Source organism: Lingula anatina, chromosome 1, assembly GCF_051362555.1.
Source record: "Lingula anatina isolate TDL-2025a chromosome 1, LinAna3.0, whole genome shotgun sequence".
In the NCBI taxonomy this organism is placed as follows: Eukaryota; Metazoa; Brachiopoda; class Lingulata; order Lingulida; family Lingulidae; genus Lingula; species Lingula anatina.
In genome coordinates, this window is record NC_141767.1 from 20,163,348 (window position 1) to 20,186,027 (window position 22,680).

At 35.7% G+C, this 22,680-nt stretch overlaps 2 protein-coding genes and 1 long non-coding RNA gene across 4 annotated transcripts in view; 2 read left to right on the forward strand and 1 right to left on the reverse strand.

The window, feature by feature from the left end:
• The window catches only part of LOC106179550 (E3 ubiquitin-protein ligase MIB1-like), a 42,838-nt gene that overhangs the window by 12,501 nt on the left and 7,657 nt on the right, over positions 1–22,680 (reverse strand). The gene's annotated exons all lie outside the window — the stretch shown is intronic.
• Positions 2,889–6,782, forward strand: LOC147764080 (uncharacterized). The gene is made up of 2 exons (XR_015331918.1): positions 2,889–3,300; positions 6,043–6,782. It is a non-coding gene; the product is annotated as an uncharacterized LOC147764080 (long non-coding RNA).
• LOC106179624 (uncharacterized) lies at positions 14,695–19,510 on the forward strand. The gene is made up of 2 exons (XM_013563343.2): positions 14,695–15,489; positions 16,631–19,510. The coding sequence occupies exons 1-2, from the start codon at positions 15,229–15,231 to the stop codon at positions 16,721–16,723; spliced, it is 354 nt and encodes a 117-aa protein (XP_013418797.2). The 5' UTR covers positions 14,695–15,228; the 3' UTR covers positions 16,724–19,510.

The following is a 22,680-nucleotide window of genomic DNA, read 5'->3' on the forward strand; positions in this document are numbered from 1 at the left end:
AGCATATGTTAAACTCACAATTTCTGCATTGAAAAGATTACAAAGACTGAGCAAGTCATCATCTAAAAAATCCTTACAAAAGTGGACAATCAGCAAGTGCTCTTAGAAATGTTCTTTCTTTCAGAACTATATAAAAATGAACTTTCTTTAGAATACCAAATAAACAATCTTTTCTTTAGGATACTAAATAAAATTCCATTCCCCTTCTTAAAAAAAAAAAGAAGTGAAATAATCACCTACATGACAGAGAATTTCTCACCAAAGTGAAGAAGTTTTTTTTTATTTAACTTATGCATAATCTTTAATTTCTTTAGAATACTGTGTAAACAATTTTCTGTCATCAAAATACTGTATAAAATTCATTTTCTTAAAAATATATTAAAAAATAAAAGGCATTCATATATATGCCCTCATCCTAAGACTGAGTTCACCTAAAGGACAAGAAATCTTTTACAAAAGTGAAGAACTTCTTAATAACTTATACACAAATTGAAATATATATTCACCAAATAAGACAGTAAAATGTAATTACTGACACAGCATCAAACGTATACCTTTTTATCTTTTATATATAAATTAAGTAAGGTCATGATAATCTATAGTTTTACTTAGGGCTGGATAATCAATGCATATTTCTCTGCTGGGGGGAACGCATAACTATCTTTATATGACAAACAGGATATGCAGAGATATTTGTTCAGGGTCTTTCTATGCAATACTAATGATATTAAAAATAAATAAATAAATGATGAAACTATACCATCTGCATAATAAGGATAAAAACTTTTCAAAGAAGGCTACTAGTTTCATCAGATGTAGGCAAACTGGAATGACAAAAATTGTTTTATACCTTTAAGTTATTTTCTAAAACAAACATAAATGCTCTATGTACTTTTAAACAAAGTTATTCGATGATCTGCTCCTCAATCATCAAACTGAACAAATTCTGACTCATGTTGATAACTGTATATGTTTGCATAGTGTAGGTTCCTCATACACCTCTTAACTGGAAGCAAAAAGGTCTGAAAGTTAAAAACCTTGTTGCCATTTATAATCACATGAAGTGATTCATGCACAGGATGCACGTGTGTCCATAGGTATATAGTGCTGTTCCAGTTATATATATGTAAGGCAGTCTAGATAGAAGGTAGGGAACATTGTATTCTACTGAAGCAGAATCCCAGAAGCCTCACTTAAGTTATCACTTTAGAGCATTCAATACAAAATCTATCAACTATATTACCATCAGTTTCTCTGTTAAGAGGACAAAATCCACTGAAAGGAAATATATTTCCATTTCTGTAGATATAGTACATTAAATTCAACCATCTAAGATAGTGAATTTAATGAAAAGAATGTCAATAGCTTTTCAATGGATATAACTAAAATAAAACAAATTCTTCAACTTCAACAAGACTTGCAGCTATACTTGGACAGCTTTTGTTTGATACTCAATGATAATGATTACAGGCTCGATGTCATTTTCTCCATATGCAAAATACATCAAGTTACAATTCATGAAATGTCATTAGTTACATATCATTATCATTGAAACAATTGGGGGGTTATGCTAACACCTGTTTCCACTGTCATACTGCAATACTTCATGCTAAGGGAAAGCATGGTTCTACCTCATTACAGACCACATTGTCTTTTCTCAGCCCCATCATGCCTTGGCTAATCCTTGAATAATTTGTCTTTGGCAAAATAGTAAAACAATTAATACAATCAGTTGATTATGCAAGAAGGAACAAGTAAATAATAATAATAATAATAATAATAATAATAATAATAATAATAATGACAGTTTCATGCTATTGAAGGCAAACTGTATTATTTTAGTCATCAAAAAGTCTCATAAAAACTAGTGTGGAACTATATTCTAGAGTTTGCATGACTTCCAATGGTTTATGCTCAGGCTATGTTTGTACTGGTGATGAGCAGCATGATAGAGAGATAATTGCACAATAAATTGCCTTATGTCTCTAACAATTCTAGGCACTGGCGATGACACGTAACATGTGCAGACAAGAAAATTATGGTGTACAGTTGATAATTGAAGTAGCGACAACTGTGAATTTTTCATTTGATGTACCTAATCCAATATTTTACAGCATTTTAATAATATTGTTAAATTTGTGATAGAATGTGGTTGAAATAAAACTCCCCATCCCTCTTTGAACTTATCAGAAAAAAAAAGACATTTCATTTAGATATTTTCTTTTTTTTTTCCTTGTCTCTTTTACAATCTTTCACATGACAACAGTTACTAAATACAGCTGAAAAACTGACTACAGCACAAATCAATTTCATCAAACTGACATTTATTACCATTAATGCAGTCTGCACTGTAAAAGGTATTGCATGATCTAGGTACTTGACTCTCTGAACTTGAATAAAAAATTGCTTTGGTAAAGTGAAAGCTAGCTAACAACATTGGGTAATAGCAATAAACCACAATTTGCTTAACCGATGTTTCATACAAAGATCCCACTGTGACATAAAAATTAACAGATCTACAGATATCCATAAAATATCACATATTTCCCCGAACTTATATATGTGCATGAACAGTTTCGCTTCCTGTTTGAGTCATTCAAATAATATGGCTCAGGTCTTAGGATATATATTGAACTTGGTATAAAATAGATCCTGGAAGTTCATTTCTGGGATTCCTCCCCATTCAGAGAGGGACTTTTTTTTCTAATGGGGGGATGGAGGAAGGAAAATTGAATTTCTGCGCCACTCTCTATTTCCTGTGTGAACAGAAGTTTCAGTTTCAAGCTTTCCAGTTCCCTTTTTATTTCCCATTCTAACTAAAAATGGAAAAAATCTTGGAAATTACTCAGGACTCCCTATAAAGGCAACTGTAATAGGGGTCAGCTGCTTGGTCTAGCTGTTCTCACCTATCAAGCTTCTAGTGTGCCCCTCCTTTGGTCAGAGCCTCTCATCTCTCATTCATGGAGGTACCTAATGTATTTCTTCATACTCTCCCCAGATAGGCTGCCGTGCTGAATTAGATTTCTAGCCAATGGCCTGGTTTGAATGGAGTAATCAGACAGATGTGCTTCCAAGAATGGCAGAGTCTGAGGCCGAGCCGCCCTCCAGTGCTCAGCCCATATCGGGACTAGAATTTACCAAATATGCCTAGCCGATCTCCCACACCTGGACGGCTGGATGCAGATCCTATTTCATTTGCAAAGTATTTTAAACTCTGAAGCGGCACAGTTTCGCCTACGTCAGGGAGATTTAAAACAATTATATGAAAATTTGGTACAGTTGCTCCCAGGACTTGACTTGGTAAGTACCTTTTCCACTTGGTTCTTCCCTGTACATTTTAACTGTTGAGATACCAGACTGGAGACTAGAGATCTTGTCTTGGAATATGGTTAGTTATCACAAAGATCTGAATATTTGAAAGTTGAGGAATTCAGTCTGGTAGTAGAGAGTCTGCTATATAAGTGATGGATAGGTTGCAGTAAATGTAACGCCAGATATCAATCAGGTTACCAAAGCAGTTTCTATTTCTTCACACAAGAAAGATAACAGTAAAGGAAAAAGAGTAAGGTAAGGATATGGAAAAAACTTCACCTCTTAAAGGGTCATTGTTTGTTGGCAATATTATTGGGAGGTCACATTCTATTTCTTAGAGTGCACTGTCTATCTGCTTAGGTATCTAGGGTAATAGCCAAGGAAATAATTCTGCACACTTTAACACAGTAATATTAAATATTTTTTCATCTTACTTCAAATTCCCATGCATAGACCAGGAAAAAAATGATAATAACAGTGGAGCGAATCATTAATTCCTAATTTCAGCCTCTCTAGTACAAAATTAATTCTGATAACTGATGTAAGTCGTTAATCCAGCACCATACAATAATTCATATGATCAATTATGGAAATTAGTCCAATGCTATAATTAGTAGGAGGTTGAATAGGTGGATGGGGATCAAGGAGCAATATAGCTCAAATTCAAATTTCGTTAGCAGTTATGTTGTAAAATGGCCTGACATCTCATTGATTTTTCCATCTCCCTGGCACTCTCCCAGCCTTATGCTGGTCAGACATTACCCTCAATTCCCAGGAGCAATAATGTTGTAGTGGAGTCAGCCTGGGACAGATGTAAAAATAAGAATAATTTCAGTCTTCAGTTCACTGAGCTAATCTCATATGAAGATATTGGCTACAACACGAAGTTGGTTCCAAGTTAGGTTCTTAAGAGGTTAAAAAACTTGGTGTTTCTGACTGCTTTGGGACTTTTCACAGATTGATGCTTTCCAGAAAAAAACTTGTACAAATCCACTAGGAATTATGAATATCAGTTTGGACGGCCATAAATTTGGACTTGTATAAGTTTTTTTTTTTTCAAGATTCATCAACGTTTGTCTGATACCATAAAAGTCTGAGATAATCCATAAATTTGGTTTCCCATCTGGTACAACTAGAAAGTCTGTAACTACTAGGCAATTTCATTGTTTCTAAAGCAACAATTTCTGTAGCACTATTTTACAGAAACCTTACAAGACCAACAAGCATGTTCCCACAGTTGGGTATGTTCAAGGTGAAAGTGATTGAAAGCTACAGCTGGGCATTAGATACATATTAATCTGGCTGGCCTCCATATTTAGCAGCATAAGAAAACCAGGAAAGGACACCGAATTCAATATTATAATGTTCACTGAAAATATTTAACAGGAAAAATTTCTTTACAGATTAGGATAAGATTTATTTATATGATAAAACAGAGATGAAACTAAAACAACAGTACTACAGATTATCATCTCGTGGAAATATTTCCCGCTTTTCTGGCAGTAATCTAATTACACCATTCAACATTTCTGCCACCCTTTGAAGCCCTTAAAATAACAGCATCCAGAGAGTTCAAGCAGTAGACATGTGAACTTAAAACTGTAGCATCAAGAAACCATGGCAACAACCCCTCTGTCCATCTTTGGTATGTTGGCTGTGTACTCTCTCCCTGACCCCATTGGTGAAGGCTTGGGTACTACCTGCAGGGCAAGTATCCTGGTTTCAGGGCACACAGTTCAGCCCTGGCATGCCAGGAATGGGGAGAGGCCGCTGTCGGTTTCAGTCGTCCATGTTTGGTACTGCGTGTGTTGACTAGGCTGGGCTGAACATGGATTAGCAATGTTCAAAGCAAGTAACTGGCAAGTGATGGTATTCATCAGCTCATTATGACAGATGGACCCAGGCTGGCAGGAAACGGCTGGGCTCCTGGCCTGATTAATTCTTTGTTTCAAGGGCTTAGTACACGTTCAGTGGGGCAAGTTAGAGCAGCTCAAGCTTGCCTTCTGTTTTCATAAAGTGGCATCCCCATCTGGGTGAGGGATTAGGTTCAAAAGATGAGCAAAGGATTTAAAAAACCATGACACTCAGCTGCCCATGCTGTCAGTCTATGTAAGTATAAAAGCATCAGCATCATCACATGAGCTTTATGGAGAGAGGAAAACTGATGGGTTTCCCAGCTGTACATTGTGTGCATAGGGCTATAAAAACAGAGGGCAGAAGTTATAACATGCTGACACACTGTGCAGTGCAGTGTAGACAAACCAACAACTGGATTGGTTGAGCCTGGATAGGGAGGGGTCATAATCTAATTGAACTTTCAATTCAGAAGGCAAAAGAGGCCTTAGAGCACAGTGTAACTGGTCTGATGGTGGTAGTAAGGTGGCTTGGTACAGGAACTTAACCTTCTAACAGTTATAGGAACAGATATCAATGCCGAGTTATCCGCAGTGAAGTAGTGTAGATTGAGGTTTAGGTTTCTCCCCATGTTGAGGAATGTGCCCTGGCCACACTTAGTCAAAACGGGTGAGCCAACTCAGTGACGCAGCAGCCACTTCGGAAAAAGCACATGGCAGCTCTGAATCGCTTCTAAAACTGATGGAAGAGTCGGTAGAGAAAACTTAAGAGTGGATTCCTAACAATCTAGGAGTTCTAATCTTACGGCCTTTCTTCCAGCTGTGCAGGACAAGATGTATAGTACAGTACACATGCAATTTTTTTTTCACATTTCAGTTCCACAGCTGTGCTAAGGAATGCACCATGCAACCATGCAGGCTGCCATCTTGGCAAATGCTGGAAATGGGACACCACCTCACTCTGGAAAAAGGAGCCAGCCAGCATACGAGCATGGGTGATATTTAATGAACTCTCTGCACTGTTTTAATGTGCATGGGGCACACTTCCATATGAACAATTGGAGAACATTAAATGAGCCGAGTTATGGAGTTACTCAGTATATGATTAAGATCAGACCAGAGGCACAGCATTCATTAAAGACAGACAGCTAGAGGGATTGGGAGAGGTCAAGAAAGTAGGCCATTCAAAAAGAGGAGCCATGCAGCTGCATACTGAAGCAGGCAGACTGAAGGCGGCAAAACCAAGGTCCCTTGTGAGTGCTCCATACTTCTTTATATGCCATATCTGTACTTGACTGTATGGAATGTAAAGAAGTATGTAGCATCTACATGGACAAATCAACATGCCTTATATGGTTTATGGTCTAAAACTAGACAGACTAGGTAGGTAATATTAGGTCAAGTTTGGTGTGGCTTTTTTGTCTTAACGACTTCTTTCAACATGGATGACTAGCTGACCCACTTTTGGTGTGAGGAAACTTACTGAAGTTTAAAAAGATAGAACTTGCTTTTATTGTTTTAAAAAATTAAAAGCTCTCGGGTGTTTGGATGTATTTTCTCTATTACTGTTGTTGTGTGCTGTGTTTATTTTCTGTTTAAATAAATAGTGGAAACTTATTTTTATGTGGTTTGTTCAATTATTTTCATAGAGTAGACAGGAAGTTTAATATCTGTATATATACATGAAGTCAATTTCTTTCACCAAGTCAGCCAAGGGCATATTTACGTGTAGCTTACACAAAAGTGAATGGCTGTTTTATTACAGCACTGTGCATTTCATGTTTCAACCCATTAGGATTAAGGCAGAAAACTTGTTAAGAGAAAAACAGCTGACTGTGAAGGAGATTTCTTCATCTGCTTTGGTCATTTTTATGTCCTATCAATATTGCTGGTGTCATTTCTTCCTTAAAACAGAAACAACCTTGAACTATGTAATCTCCTAAAAAGATCAAGTAATAGGGGGACCTTTGCCAAGGACAACAATAACTGGGTTGTTAAGCTCTGCTTAGCATGAAATTTTGGGAGGCACTTACTACTGGTTTCAACAAAGACTGACACTTAGACTGTCAATTATAATACAATGGTTGACATCAAAGACAGCAGCTTGTTAATGATCTCCTGCTAGATTTACATCATCATACACATGGCTCTATGAACTGTGACTTCAAGGGAATTAACTCCTTAACTCGGACCATGACCCTGCATTAATTTCCATATTCAAGATATATATATGTACTTAATGTCTCTAAGCAAGTGGACCAAAGTTGTACTATACTCAAAACTGAGAAAATCATTGCAATATTAAATTTTCTACCAGCAAAAGAGTCAATTACCTTCGTGACAGAAAAAGGCCAAAAAATGCTCGATTTCTTGTTTTAACATCTGCATGGCATTTGAGACGTAGGTTTGTTTAACACTCCGTAAGTGGCTCCACTAAAAATATGCTGTACATTCCTCCCCATAGCAAATTACTTAGGCTACAACATAGTATACCAATTTAACTTTTTTCCACCATTGCGGTCAGTTAGCAAATGCACTTAGCAAGAATTTTAATGACTCAGGGGGGAAATTCTTTCAACATTTTTCAATTTGATAAATGAATTAAAATTTTGGAACTCTTAACTGAACAGTTATTAAGACCATCAAATAGAAATACATTTCTGCCTTACAATTGGTAATTCAAATTATAAAATGCTAATAATGTCACCATCTAACTTGATTCACAGACTTTATTCACCTTGAAAATTAAAATTAATCAACCATAGAAAAGAGCTCCACTAGTTTTCTAGGCTCATCTCTGAACGCAGTGACTCTCCCATCCTGGGCTGAAAGCCTGATAGTAGAGCAGCAGCACACAATATTTGATTACAACATTTTATCTTCTACAGCAGCTCTGATCAAATTAAAATGATGTCTGTATGTAAAATTAAGACTGGGTCTACAGTAGAACTGGCCTTTTTTTATTGATTGTTCACTGCTATAAAGCAGCCTAGGTTATATGCAGTAGATAGATGTTCCTAGTCTTGAATTCTTCACTACGGCATCTCTGTCGTACCCCTGCAGCTATTGGCTGAAAATGAGCCGTCATTATCTCTATGTACCACCGATGTACTTTGTACTCAGCGTATACTGTATCTTCTCCGGCAACTCACTGTCACTGTTCATATGATATCAAAATGGCTTTTAAGTGCTTTATTTGCCAGGTCTAAATTTAAGTATTTTAATGGAAGTCTTTTATTCTTTTATTTACTCACTCTTATTTCATCTCTTGTACTTTATTCAAACCAGTGATTGGGTGCCCCAACTCGTCAAACCAATCCGAACATCCTACTTATCAAAAATCTTTTTCCTCCACTCTACAATTCCCTTTGATATGCATCACTTTGAAAATCACTACTTCAAAGACAGTTTTTTTTTTTAGAAATAGCACTGTTAAGATTTTTATTAATATCAGTTTATAAATAAATTAACTATTTCAAAAGACATCTTTTTAATAGATTTCATGAGCAGTGCCTTACAAATTAATCTAGTCAGATTTGAGCACATGTTGTAAACCACAGCAAATCTTGGGTCGACATATTGATTCCAGACATTAACATAATTTAAAGAAATTTTTAACATTCCTCGTAAGGTTCACCAGGCAGGGAATATCTAACAGCCAGCCAGTGTAATAAGATAAATATTGAATATCCCAGAATGGAACTATATCAAATTATCCGTCAATATTCCCTCCCACCCATCATCCAATTTCTCAAATGGCATCAAGAAGTTTCACCTTCCGCCAAGGCTCTCCAGTGTTAGAACACAGAACAGTTTCTGAAGTTTCTGAAAGAGCCTAACTAATGATAACATGGTGCAGACAGCACCCTGCTGGTCATTAATGCTGGCAAAAAGGCAGCAGGCAGATCAGGTTTCTCTGGCTTCCAAGACTTGGTGGGAAGAAACTCTTTGCAATATATGGGCACGTGGGAAACGCCTTGCCATTTTTGAGCTGCTGAAACCACAGAAAATCAGTTATGCTTTAATCTACAATCTCTTTGGCTCTTTTTCTTCAATTCAGTTGTTTCCGTTCCACTTTTTTTTGTTTTAAATCGGGTGTGTAACCAATGAGTCATGCCCTGTGGCTATGTTATAGGTTACATATTTGTACCTTCACAGTCCAGTGCATACAATACTTGCTCAACAACCACAATGCAAAACAATTCAAGGAATATCGCTCCTCTTTCTCCTAAACCAAACAATGTTCTATCCACTTTACACACAATAAAACTTCAGTAAAAACTAAAAAGAGTTATTTAAAAAAATATTGTATTTTGAAAGTGTAAGAGTGAAAATGTAAGCAAATAAACATCGCCTCTGGTGAGAGTGAGTTTGTTTAGTTGTATCAATATCATACCATAATATTTTGACCTAGTATAACAAAAGCAATAAGGGATTAAAACAGGCAGGGGAAACAGTTGGATACTTTTGGCATATTTATACAAGTGTACACTGCTTGTTGCCATAAACATATACAAGTATCCATCCTCCTGGACTATAAGGAAAAATTCTCTTCCAGTAAAATTCAATAAGTGTGCTGCTTTTTCCAATCTTTTAGTAATAATAATTTCATAATAATTCACTAATAATTAATTTTTTTTATTTAAAATGATTTATTCTTTTGATTGATCACACATACTATCCATTTTCAAGCAATGAATATTGTCTTTTTTCTTAATAACTGCATAAATAAATCAACCAAAAGCTACTTTGATCTTTATAAAAATTAATTTTAAAACATTTCTTCTTAGAAGCTTAGCAAAGAATTCTTAGAACCATTATCAAAAATAGACATTTTAGCTTTGAAAAGAAATGCAAAATTTTGAATCAATTATGACTAATTTGGTACAAAAAAAATTAGCCAGCAGGCTCAAAAAACATTCTAAATAATGCGATCCCAGATGTGAATCCTCCCACAGACTTGAAAGCTTAATTTACAGTTTATTCAGCCAAGCAAAGAGCCTGACAGGCTAATAAGAATTGCTGGCAACAATATACAATACTCATTAAAAATGCAGACAAACTTGAAATTCGCATTGAAACTAAACTGTTTTCTACTTTCAGCTGACATCTACTTTCTGTGGGTTCAACCACTGATATGATTATTATAGTCTCTTCTACAACTCACATATCCCACTATTGAGCTTATTTTTTTCAAGATTTCTCATTTTAAGTTCCACATAAAAAACCAGCAAACCCTTTAGAACTTTCTAATACTCCTTCACGGGGAGTTTAACAGAAAAAAATCTCTTGAGAAATAAAGTTAATCAAATTTGTTTCACATTATTGAGCAATCGCCGTAAGATGAAATAGCATGGAGAACAGGGGTTTGACATACAGCACTCTAACCTGAGAACTAAACTTTTGCAACATCATCATGATGTAATATCAACAGTGTAAAAAAAAGAAGATAAATGAATCCTGCCTGCTGTTTAACCTTTTATTTTTCTTAAAGCTTGCAAATTTTTTCCTGATAGGAAGGATAATAAGATGATTGGTTAGGTAAGGGAGCACTGCAGTAGAGCAAAAACGCATCAGCATGAAATCTCAAGTCTTAGAAATAAATGCTATAAATTTAAAACGGACAAAACATATAGGTATAAAGGGAAAAGCATCACAGTGGGCTGCAATTTTTTTTTTTTTTTGCTCTGCCTTATATAACAACAGCAAAGCAGACATACTATCGCATCCTTTTCACTCTATTATGATCTCCCGTCAATATACAACCAGAAAAACTTCCACGTTCAGCAACTACGACTTGCCTCAAGGAACATGTATCTCATGACAGATGGTCATCCCATGTCAAATAGCTTAATACTGTCCTAGTATCCATATACTAAGTAGCTTAAACCTACTCAAACAGATTCTTGTTAACTATCTCATTTTTATACAAGGCATCTTAATCACCAATGGTCATAAAATATTACAATATTTAAGTATGGAAATTATTTGACCTATAAATCCAAGCATAATCATGAAAGAAAGTTCAATTTTTTTCTTTTGGTTATAATGATATAGAAAATATAAATAGTTTAAAACTGTAGCATTTTTGAATGGGGAGGTTGTTTAAGACAAAGTGATGCAGATACATTACTACTGTAATCTCATTCACAAATAAAACAGTACTAAATTGTCTTGGGCACTGAGAATATTATGGAAATACGAAAATTGGGGAGAAATCATCCCAGCAATAAGCAATAAGAAAAGTTTTATATTACCATAAACAAATTAGTTTGTGTTAAACTAGAAGAAAAAACAGGCATTTTAACAAAAAAGCTTTTTCTTTCAGTTGGATAACTGGCATCTAAATAAAACAGACTAAAAAATTGTACATATTTTGTATTCAAACTTTTTTCACAAGACAGAGTTGGTGAAAATGTACAGAGGTAAATAATAATAATAAGAAGAAGAAGAAGAACAACAACAACAACAACAACAGATAATATGAAACTGCAGATACTCAAACATTTCTTATAATGAAACCAGATTTTTCCACTATGTGTTTTTGGAACTGATATTAAATTTGAAATTTCTGGCTGATTCAATTTTTATTCAAAACAGAAAACTAATGCCCCACATCTTTTCACCCTCTATCTCTTACTTGCCACCCAAGATACAATCACACAAAACATCAATTAAGAAGAAAACATCACTACCTCACTATAAAAAGAAGAAAAAAACTTGTCTGTTTTATTGACTTCAACAATGTTTTTCTTGAAACTTGATAAAGTGAAGAAAATTTCACTAACCTTGACTAAGTATGTTGATATCATCTGCTCCCCACCCTTCCCTCCTCCGCAGTTACGCCTCTTTTGAACATTGTAATATAAAGTCATCATGCAATACATGTAAGTATATCTTCACACAGTACAGGATAAAAACAGTCACTTCTGACTGATTAACTGTGTAGATCAAACTGCTACAATTTTATTCTAAAATTCTAGAATGTTACGCACCATTGATCAAGTTTTGCATTATCACATCTTAAAAAAGCATTTGTAATTTTGAACACGTCTTTTAGAAATGATAAAGTTTATTCGCAATCAAATCAAATTTGACATTAGTTCATTTTTCATGATCTAAAAATAATACAGTACATCAGTCCCAGTACAATTTTTTAAATGAGATCTATCATCATATCTTCATTCAAAACTTAAGAACCTTAAAAAAATTAAAGAAATGTTCGTGATCAAAGTGGGGTCACTTTGGGTTTCCAAATATCCCCTTTTTTCAAAATATCCCAATAAAAATGCAATTCCTAGATTTTAATTCCTAGATGTAATTTGTCTTCATTAATGTCTCGTCCAATATAATATGTGCACAAATCAAGTTATGAACTCTTCCATTTAAATGAAATTCACTGCCACAGTGACGCACGTCTTAATCACATATACTTAGACATAACATAACTGAAACATTAACTCAGAACATGATTTAGCATGTAAAATGCACCAGTAAAAAAACATGTTATATTATCAAAGAAAGATCCATTAAAAATACAAGGCTGTGCAATACAGCATTGTAATCCAACCAATCTTCCTTTTAATTCCAACTGATACTTCATAAAACCAAGAGCAAAAATAATTCATCTCCCTCAAGTAAAATACAAACTACTTTGTCTACTGTTAACAATCTGACACTGAACTCCTTCAATATTATCATTTGGCTATAAACGTTTAAACAACTATCATGACTAATACCAAAATGTATGTGCTTGAGAGTGCCAAGCTATTAATATTCCCATCACCCTTTCCGATATCCCAAGTAAACTGCTCCCAGACATAAGAAGCATCTTTTCCACCTGGTCATCTGTCTATTCCTGGTTCACATTAGTATTTGCATGCTTTCATGTTGCCTCTGTCTGGCCACCATTTAAATTCCCATTATATTATACGCACTGCCACATTTATGGTTCCCCCGTGAAGCAATTACTGATTATAAAAATAACTAAATGTTGCTAATGCTAAGCAGTTATTAAGAGTTAAGGCCTAATATTTCATTTACTTTTGGACGGTTCTAAAAATTATCATGTTACAATGTGCTGAGTAGGACCTTTTTTTTTTTCAGAAATACACTAATTTTACAGAAAAATAGGCTTCCATAATTTCACATTTATCTATGAAACATCTGTCTTCAGACCTTCTTAACTCAGAAATATTCTTCAATATTTTCACGTTATTCATAAAACACCCGTCTTTACATTGTTTTGTATTATTTACTACTGACACAAACAAAAAAAAAATCCAAAAAGTTTTGCATTAACTGAATCCATACAAGAAACATCAACAATCTATTCAAAATAGAACTGCTGTATGAAGTAAAAAAATCTAATAAACCCCATCCACACCTATGACAATCACTTTTACCTATACAACTAAGATGCATTGTTTCCATCACCCCCATTTCCTTCTGTTTATATTTTTAGTTTCATTTACATAATCCTGTGCCTTATGTTAACAATCACCGTGTACCTCACATGACATGCTCACCATACAAACATGCGTACCACATGGGATTCTGTTACTAGAGTTCAATCACTTTTCCATAGTATATTGACTTTCAAAGAGATCATCAGTGTTGTACTGTAGTGTTGTACACCTGGAGGAAATGCAATGGCTAGGTGTGTTACAGGCACTTCCACACAAGAGAGAGACTAATAACATGTGACTTGCCAGGATGTAGAGACAGTTCCAAGCACACTGTGAAGATGATACAAGTATGTAATAGCTTCGCTGCAAGAGGCCATCAAATGGGAATCTTTGAAGAAACTAAACAGACACCAAATATGAACATTTCGCTTGGAAAATCTACCAACAAATTGCCTCTTATAAATCAAATTTTGTAGATTATTTTGGGCACTCTATATTCTCCTAAAAAATGAAAGAAGAAAAAAAATAGATTTGTACTACTGTACTGCTGCAAAACTATCAATATATCATTCATCATTTTTATGCTTACTGAACAATAATTGAATTTCAGATTTGATATCACATAGATTTATTATTTCTGCATAGAGAATTTTTTAAATATTGATACATGTTCAACATGTGAAAACAACTTCACTTGAAACACATTTCTGCTTTAAAACAATACTGCTGTCTTGAATTACATCTCCCAAGGTAAAAGGTAACATGAGGAAAAGGGACTACAGAGGTGAGGTAAGGAAAGAAAAACTGATGCAAATATTCAAGCAGGTGTAGGTCATAGCAGAGGATTCTCTTACACAACAGATCATCATTCTTTTAACATCCAAAACCTGGAGAGCCAGCCGCCGGTATCTCAGCTCCTCAGCTGTTCCCTGCTGCCTAATTTTATCTATAGAGACTGAATATGGTTGGTAATTAGACACATAGGGTCCCAGTGCCAATATGCAAACATGCCTCTTCCATATAAGTAGGTAAGGGGCAGCCTTCATGATCTACGTGGTTACCTGGGTAACTATATTTGAGCAGAGGTGCATATCATTTACCTGCCCTTCTCAGCTGTTAGCTGGGGATCACTAGGGACATTTACAGGAATGCCAACAGAGCCAGCATAATGAAGCATATTGCACTTTTCATGGGGGGACCAAAATATCCCTTTCCTGCAACCTTAGCTATCTGCAGAGAAACTGCAAGTACACTGCAATGCCAAAGCAGCAGCCCCTGTCTGCCAAAACATTGCAACAGGCCACTTGTTGTGGCGGCATTTTGCATGCCTCTATACAGGATAAATTAAGAGAAAGACTCTTTAGTATCGGTGTGAGAATGTGATCAGCTGACTGAGCTCTTCCTCTTGGAGTGGTAAGAAGAAGAAGACAGCTGAAAAACTCGAAGAAAAGCGATAGCATCTTTTGATGGCACGTTGCAATCAATAGGCCAGTTAATGAACTTCTACTCTATAGCTGAGCAAGGAGCAAACTACCATGTGCTCTGGCTGATTCAAACCACAGAGAATGGTCTTCTATCTCACCTGGGAACAAACCCAATAATAATAGCCTCTTTTCCGAGAGCAGGTTTTGCCAGCAGCTGTGGCCCCAGTGTGTATGGCCAGTGAGGCTGTGGGATCAGACCGATTCAGTCTGGAACAGACACAGCTAGCTATCCAGACAGTGGAGGGAGGGAAAGGGTCACCACACACCAGTCAGAACACAGAAGAACTGGATTTCAAATGGAGTGCAAGTTGCATTAAATGGATACTGTATATCTCTGCTGCAGGGAGAACACATAGAAGACGGACAACAACTGATGGGTCTGGATTGATTGGTCCGTTGGTTGGAAAAAGGTCATTCTTTACTCAACAGGAGGTAAGGATACATTGGAAAGAAATGAACAAATCATAAATGTGCTTCTTTAGGAAAGAAATATTGATTTTGTCTATTGCACTTTTAGAAAATAAATACATAAAAATGGCCAAACATTATTCTCATTATGCACACAGAGTAGTAATTTAACATTTCCCTCAAAAATGTTTCATATAAATATTTTTTAAAATCTGATTTCATATAATATGTCTGCAATTGCCATGTAAACTACAGACTTAGTCTTAAATACCAATCGGGTTTACTAAAATATTGAGCATTTCTTAATCTAATAGACAAAATGAGAATCCCATTAGTTATGAAAAGTTGATGTGGTTTTTCATTTTCTGCCCATTGTTCCGCAGCAATATAGCCCGAGTTCCTACATCGGCCTGCATGAATAAGCATAATTACAGTCAAAATTGATTGTGAATCGAAGACCATCTGTACTTAATGTTGCCTTTTCTATTGATGATAGCAACATCCAATCTCTAAATCTCCCATCTGGTCCACTGACAATGGACAATGACATTAACTGGTCAATAACTTGCCATTTTCTCTTCTTGCTACTTACGGTAAGCTTATGTCTAAAATTAACAGCAGTCTGCAGGGCTTATGATGATGATGATGCCGAAATAGGATGAATATTCAAAAATCAACTTTTTTTTACCATAAATTTTGCACGAAGTTATCTCACAGTGGTCTCTGGAATTTGCCACGTTTGAAATAATTAATATTCGTATTACAGAGAGCAAGGCTATGGACCTATTACTACTGAATTGCAGATAGCAGACCACAAAATATCTATTCTAAAGCCAGTCCATTGATGGCTGGCATAACGTAATTATGGTACTATCTGTGAATCTAATTTTACTCAGGACGCAATCAATTAGATACACCAGATAGACAGCCATGTTGCAGGACAGAAGCACACAGACAAGAATGGGTCACAGTTTTCTCATCACTACAACAATTTAGTAATATCCTGGGCAGCAGCTTAAGACTAATAGTTTTTTTCTACAATGAAAGGATTCATTTTCTTTTTATCTTCATTTCAGCAATTTTGTATCGTGTTTAAGAAGGCTATAGACAGTCGATTTTAATTTTTCACAACAAAAGACTTCTTTTGAATGCCACTTCATTTCAGGGATTTTGCATCATCGACAATGGCAGCAATGGACTGATGTTTTTTCACACTGAAGGCTTGGTGGTAGGTATCTCTGGGGATGAAGATCAATAGCCAATGTGCTGTTGTGGCTGGTTGAAGGGTACCAATCTACACTGTTCATGAAGCTCTGGAGGGCTGTGTCTGTGTGTCTGAGAGATATGAATAATGAGTGAACAATTCCACAAGAGTGGCACATCTGGAGCAAAGCGTGTGATGACCATCAGGGTATGCAAGTATAATGGAGTATGTTAATGAATGTGAGTGGAAAGAGAAAAGGCAGCGCAAGCATGCAGATTAGAGAATGTTACAGAGTATGTGACGACATTAAGCGATGCAAAACTAAGACTGATGACATGATATGAGAGACATGTCCCTATGAGGTGTAAGAGAGCTCACTGATTTAGTCCATTCCTAGATTTTACATTCTAGCAGCCTTCCTGTAGGAAACACTATAGGATATGCCATTCTAAAGTCAAGTATCCAAGATGGCCACTCATAGTCCCAGAGATACCAGAAGTACCAGATGGGCAGTCTGTGTTCACAGTGGGTGCTTTCAAGGACAATGACCCACCATGATGTGATATGGAACAAATGGCATGGTCAGTACAGCTGCAATAAAGAACTGCTCACTGAGAGCCAATTTTGGCTATCAATACAAGAGGAGGTAAGGCACATAAAGCTCTTTCATATATTCTACCATCAGTATATATCTGTGTACTTGAGTACATAAATAATTATTTTTCAATCAATTTTTAGGTAAAAAATTAAACATGAGCCTGTTTAATGAAATTTCATTGCTTTTTTGCTTGCACGCAGATCTCCACAGCAACTGCACTAGATTTATATATGTAGACATATTATCATGCAAATTACAAAATATATGAATTATAGGAAAGAAGATCTTAAAACAATGCACCACCAAATCAATTGAACATATTTTTCCTCAAACAGACTTTCTTCCTGTTGAATTTGGCAAGCTTCTAAAATCAATACTTTTTTCTCTCCAGAGAACAAAATTGATTTAAAATAGAAACATATCTTAAACGAAACCCTTTTTATGCACCTCCCCAACTTCGGCCTCAATTATTTATATCATCATTATCAACTCTTCTGCTTTGGCTCTGCTTTATATCTCAGCTGCAAGCTTTATCTTATTAAGAAGACCTCTAATATTGTCAAGGGCCAACCTTGTCCAATCAACTGTCTCTTTCCTCTAGACAGACAGTGCTATTAGGATAAAATCAGTCAATATCCATAAGAATGTGCAATGGTAGAAGTTTGGTTTCGGTCATAATGCGAGCCAAATGCATTGACACGCAGACTAAACGGCTGTGTTGGAGTGTGGTAAATGAAAAAGAGGCCTGTTTGGGGAGGCAAATGTACCTTTACACTGTAGCTAGCATAGTAGAGTTGAGATTGAAATGTTATTCTGTAGCTGGTTGAAGTCGGGCCAAATAGTCTGTGTTGTCATGCATTTGGTCCCCTTCAACCAGCTGTAGTGAGCATTATGGCCAACAGGGGGCGGGGCAACTCTCCCTTCTAACTTCTCCAGTCTGGACACCACTGGACTTTCAATGCAGACTAACTGGTTGGTAGGTACTACACAGACTGCCACCTTGACATCTGTCCTATGTACATCCTATAGATTAATATTCAGAATAGAAGTGATTAACAATACATTCCCTTGGTCTCATCATTAAAACAGAAATGGCATCAAGAGTTCACTTGATCATTAAATTTGTATTCATTCATTCATATCACAATTGAGAAATAAGTCTAATGAATTATTCTAAGTTGGTAAATTATTGGAAATTAGAGGCATACGACAGAACTCATGAGCCTTCCTGTTTATCACCCGCTATATTAATAGAGCACCCTGTTTACTCTGCTATATAATATATTGACAACAGACAAAAATTAAGTTTGCCAAATGGTTTACATAACTATTGCCATTGCATTATAGTGCATGTGGATAACTTATGAAATTAATACAACATAATATAATGGGATAATAAGGTTATTAACTTATATACCAGCAGTGGGGTAATAATAGATTTGCTTCTTCATTTTGCAACGTATAATCTTAGATTGAGTTACATTGCCAAGTGTTCCAAAATACTGGACATACCTGTTTGCACAGAGAGCTCAATTTCACCTGCCAAAATGCCATGTTTTTTCCTTCATCAACCATAGCAGCAGAACAGCTGGACATTTATTCTAGGAAACTGGACACTGTGGACTATATGTGTCAGTGAAGGAAAAATTGAACACAGAGATGCCACAATATTTTACAACCCTTTTGGATTTTCTGGAATTAAGCGTGCTGAGACACTGTGGGGGAATACACCACCCAAGTTCCTGGAGTGATCACCTGCAACTGTTTGCCCTTATCAGCAGTACTCATTCCATGTCTACCTCTTTCTCTGCGCTGGAATACCATGGTTACCGATTTTATGGGCTTGTGTGTACTTTTTTGATTTAAGACCACATTACCATGGTGGATTAAAAAGTTTTCTTAGAACTTTTATTCACGTTTTATTTTCTAAAGTTGATATCCACAACCTTTTGGTGATAAAGTTAAAATACAATAACCTATATTGAAATTTTAACTCCCCCCCCCCCCTCACATTAGATAAAATGGATTGTGAAATTGATTTTCTATTTTGACTGAGATTTATTCCCTTTGGTTCAAAAATCCATTCCTTTCCTGAAAAAACATTAAAAACAAGAACCCACTTTCTTTGATTCTCAACTTCATGTACAGTGTGTAGGCAAACCTTCACTTTTTTTACGGAATGAAATATGTCTCTTTCATCACCGTATAAGTTCCAAAATTATTAAGAGCGGATTCTCAACGAATTAAGCCAGGCTTTACAAAGCCGGTGACCTAAAAATAGCGGACGTACATGAAAGAAAAACCGCCTAATCTTTTAATAGTCTCTCCGCCTCCCCACACGTCGTCCCTGCGGGGTACAATAATTAAATCACGTCTCCGTTCGCCATGCGGAAGCTACCTGAGAAATATTAAGTGCGCATGCTCATCAGTTAAACTCGTGAAGAAAGCGTGGTGGCTGAAGGCGATCGAAGGAAAAAAGCTCCTCTGTTCTATTATCTTTGAAAACAGCAATGAATCGACTATCTACGGAGATAATATCACCAGAGATATTCACGGAAATATTAATGTTCGGAGCCGAGATTTAATTACTGTACCCCGCAAGGACGACGTGTGGGGAGGCGTGTGAGAGGCGGAGAGACTATTAAAAGATTAGGTGGTTATTCTTTCATGTACGTCCGCCATTTTTAGGTCACCGGCTTTGTAAAGCCTGGCTTAATTCGTTGAGAATGCGCTCTAAGATCCACAAGAAAAAGTGAGCACTATGTCACTATTTTAAAAGGCTCCTACAATAGCTTATATTTCATCTTAACATGTTAGTAAATACAGTGGGTTACATCAATGTCTGTATTAAAAAGCGGGCCATGACCAAGTTGTTATCTTTTCCATATGGTAGATGATACATTTTGCACATGCCTTGTCTTATGATCACTTAACTTTATCATGTGATATGTTAAGATCACAAGATCAATACTAAATCATTTAGATCTACTTTTTGATGACGTAGTACCTATGAACATATTTATACTACTGTATTTCATGGGACTTCAATGTTTTATGATGCTGATTTGTACATATGGTATGAATTGTCAATAAAAAAAACAGTTTATCTAAACCTATTGTTCCCTATTTTTTCTTTAGTTAATTCTTCTGTATCAATGACACTGAGCTTATATTTTTTGTGCATTATCTAAAAAATTCTGTGCAAATTAAGTTCAAATACAATACGTTCAGTTTGGTTACAAATCTATGCAAAATCATATATATATATAGTTTTAAATAAACATTTTCTTGGTTTTTAATCATTGAAGATCAACTATTCCATTTTCCTGAAAAAAATGCCGGTATGGATGATCCATAAAATGGACCATTTCATGAAGTTATAGAAAACTTGCAACTTGACTAGATAGTTTGTCAAAAAAAAAAAAAAAAAAAAAAATGCCATTTTTGTTGAAGATAACTTTGCTACTATTTCACCAAAATCATGTATATTATCAAAGAGTATCTGTTCCAACAATCTTGCCTCAGTGTGACCTCACCAATGTGTCCCTAATAATCTCAATTTTGAATGATGGGAGGACAACAGAGAGGGATTATTATTTCAAATCCCTGGCAGGACACTGCTGCACTGGTGTTTTCTTCTGAACTGAAGCCATTACTCCCTGACAGAAACAATCGATATTGTGACGACTTTTTGTTTCATAGTGGAGTGCAGACCTATCTAAAACTCAGTTTGAGCCAGTTTTTACCAAATATCATGTTTTCGATTTAGAACTGTAAGACTAAGGGCCATTGTAATTTGAGGGTGTATTCTTTTAAATACCATAGGTCTACGTGGAATGACCTTACTCTGTGGGGATTCTTGCTGAGTGCAGTCAGCTTAAGAGATATACACGTCTCCTTCTGGTGTTAAGTAGAATACAGAAAAACTGGTGATTATACGACTACATTGGAAACAAAAGCAACTATGTCATGTAATTCAGATGATTGCACTTTGCGTGAGTCCCTGCGGAGTTGGGTTGATTTTTATTAATGTTAAATATCAAGTGAAAAATATTAAAAAGACCCTTTTAGATTGATAAATCCAAAGATGCTTCCTTTATTCAGTGAAAAATATGCAAACTTCTGTATTTTAGGCAAAAACCATAGTATTCCATCATATTTATATTTCTAAAACTTAACCTGTGTTTTCATAAAAAAAAATTGCCTGGAGTACAGAACTCATTTCTATAATCTTATCGGGTAACAGTTGCTCTGATGTACTAATAAATCTAAATGTATCTCACAAATGCTATTGCCATTTATCAGAGAAAAATATAGTTCGACCAAAATGTCTCAGACAATCTTCAGGGAATACAATGCTTACTTACACATTCTTTCAGATTGCAAATTTTGGCATCAAATTTCAAATACTGGCTAATATGCAGAAAATAAAAAGAAACCAATCAATAATGGTCTTCTTATTATAAACCAGTAAATATTCTATCCTCCACAAAGTAACAGACAACACAGAGCTTCCCTGTTTGATATTGATTCTAGAGGGTCCCCAGTGAACAATATTAAGCCCATTACCAGGAAACTTGGAACTTTCCGGAGGATAACAAATGGACCGCAAATCACCACATCGCAGCCTTGTCGATACAAGCCTTTTAGAGAGTTTCGAGTAAAATAATATGCTGACAGGGCTGTTTTTTTTTTTTTAATCAAAAAATGAAGCTGAGTAACCCACCCTCAAATTGACAACAAACCAAACCGGAATAATTCTAACAATACACAGCAGTTTTATGACAAGGCTGGGGTATACTGAAGTCAATGAATAATTTCTTGTAACAGCAACTGATTTCCATCCAATGTAGCCTTGGGGAACACATTTTGTATTAATTCTCCCAGCTTGGGCCCTCCCACACAGACCTGCATGCCCTGGGTCCATTGATCATCATGATTTAACTATGGGCCTCAAGCCAACGGAAAAACTATATAAAACACAAGCTCATCAACTGAAATCATAAGAATTATCTTCCAAGTCTCCACATGCACTTATTGCAGAATTTTAGATACATAAATTGGGAGATATGCATTAATCATTATTACACTTAATCCAAGAAGTCACACCACAAATATCCACCCATACTTCAGCTTAGTCAGATATTGGGAAGATATTTCTAATGACAATTGTACTAAATATTATATAGTAAAAACTTCATGTTTTTGTGAGACTTTCTTCATCCATACAAAATATACTATGACAGTCAACATGTGAACCTTATCCTTTTTTCAAAGATATTTAGTATTAAAATTACAAATACATTTTGGTCTTATCTCCATTCAATCTGTTCACTCAGAAAAAGAGAACTACAAGAAAGAAGTCATGCAACATGGTGCGTCATAGCCTTCCTTAACATTACACAAGGGTGAT

Bases quoted from the DNA above. Each gene is read 5' to 3' on its own strand.
- LOC106179624 (XM_013563343.2), top strand. From the start codon at position 15,229: ATGGCCAGTGAGGCTGTGGGATCAGACCGATTCAGTCTGGAACAGACA. The intron at 15,490-16,630 runs GTAAGGATACAT...ACTTCATTTCAG, and splicing joins CATTCTTTACTCAACAGGAG to GGATTTTGCATCATCGACAA.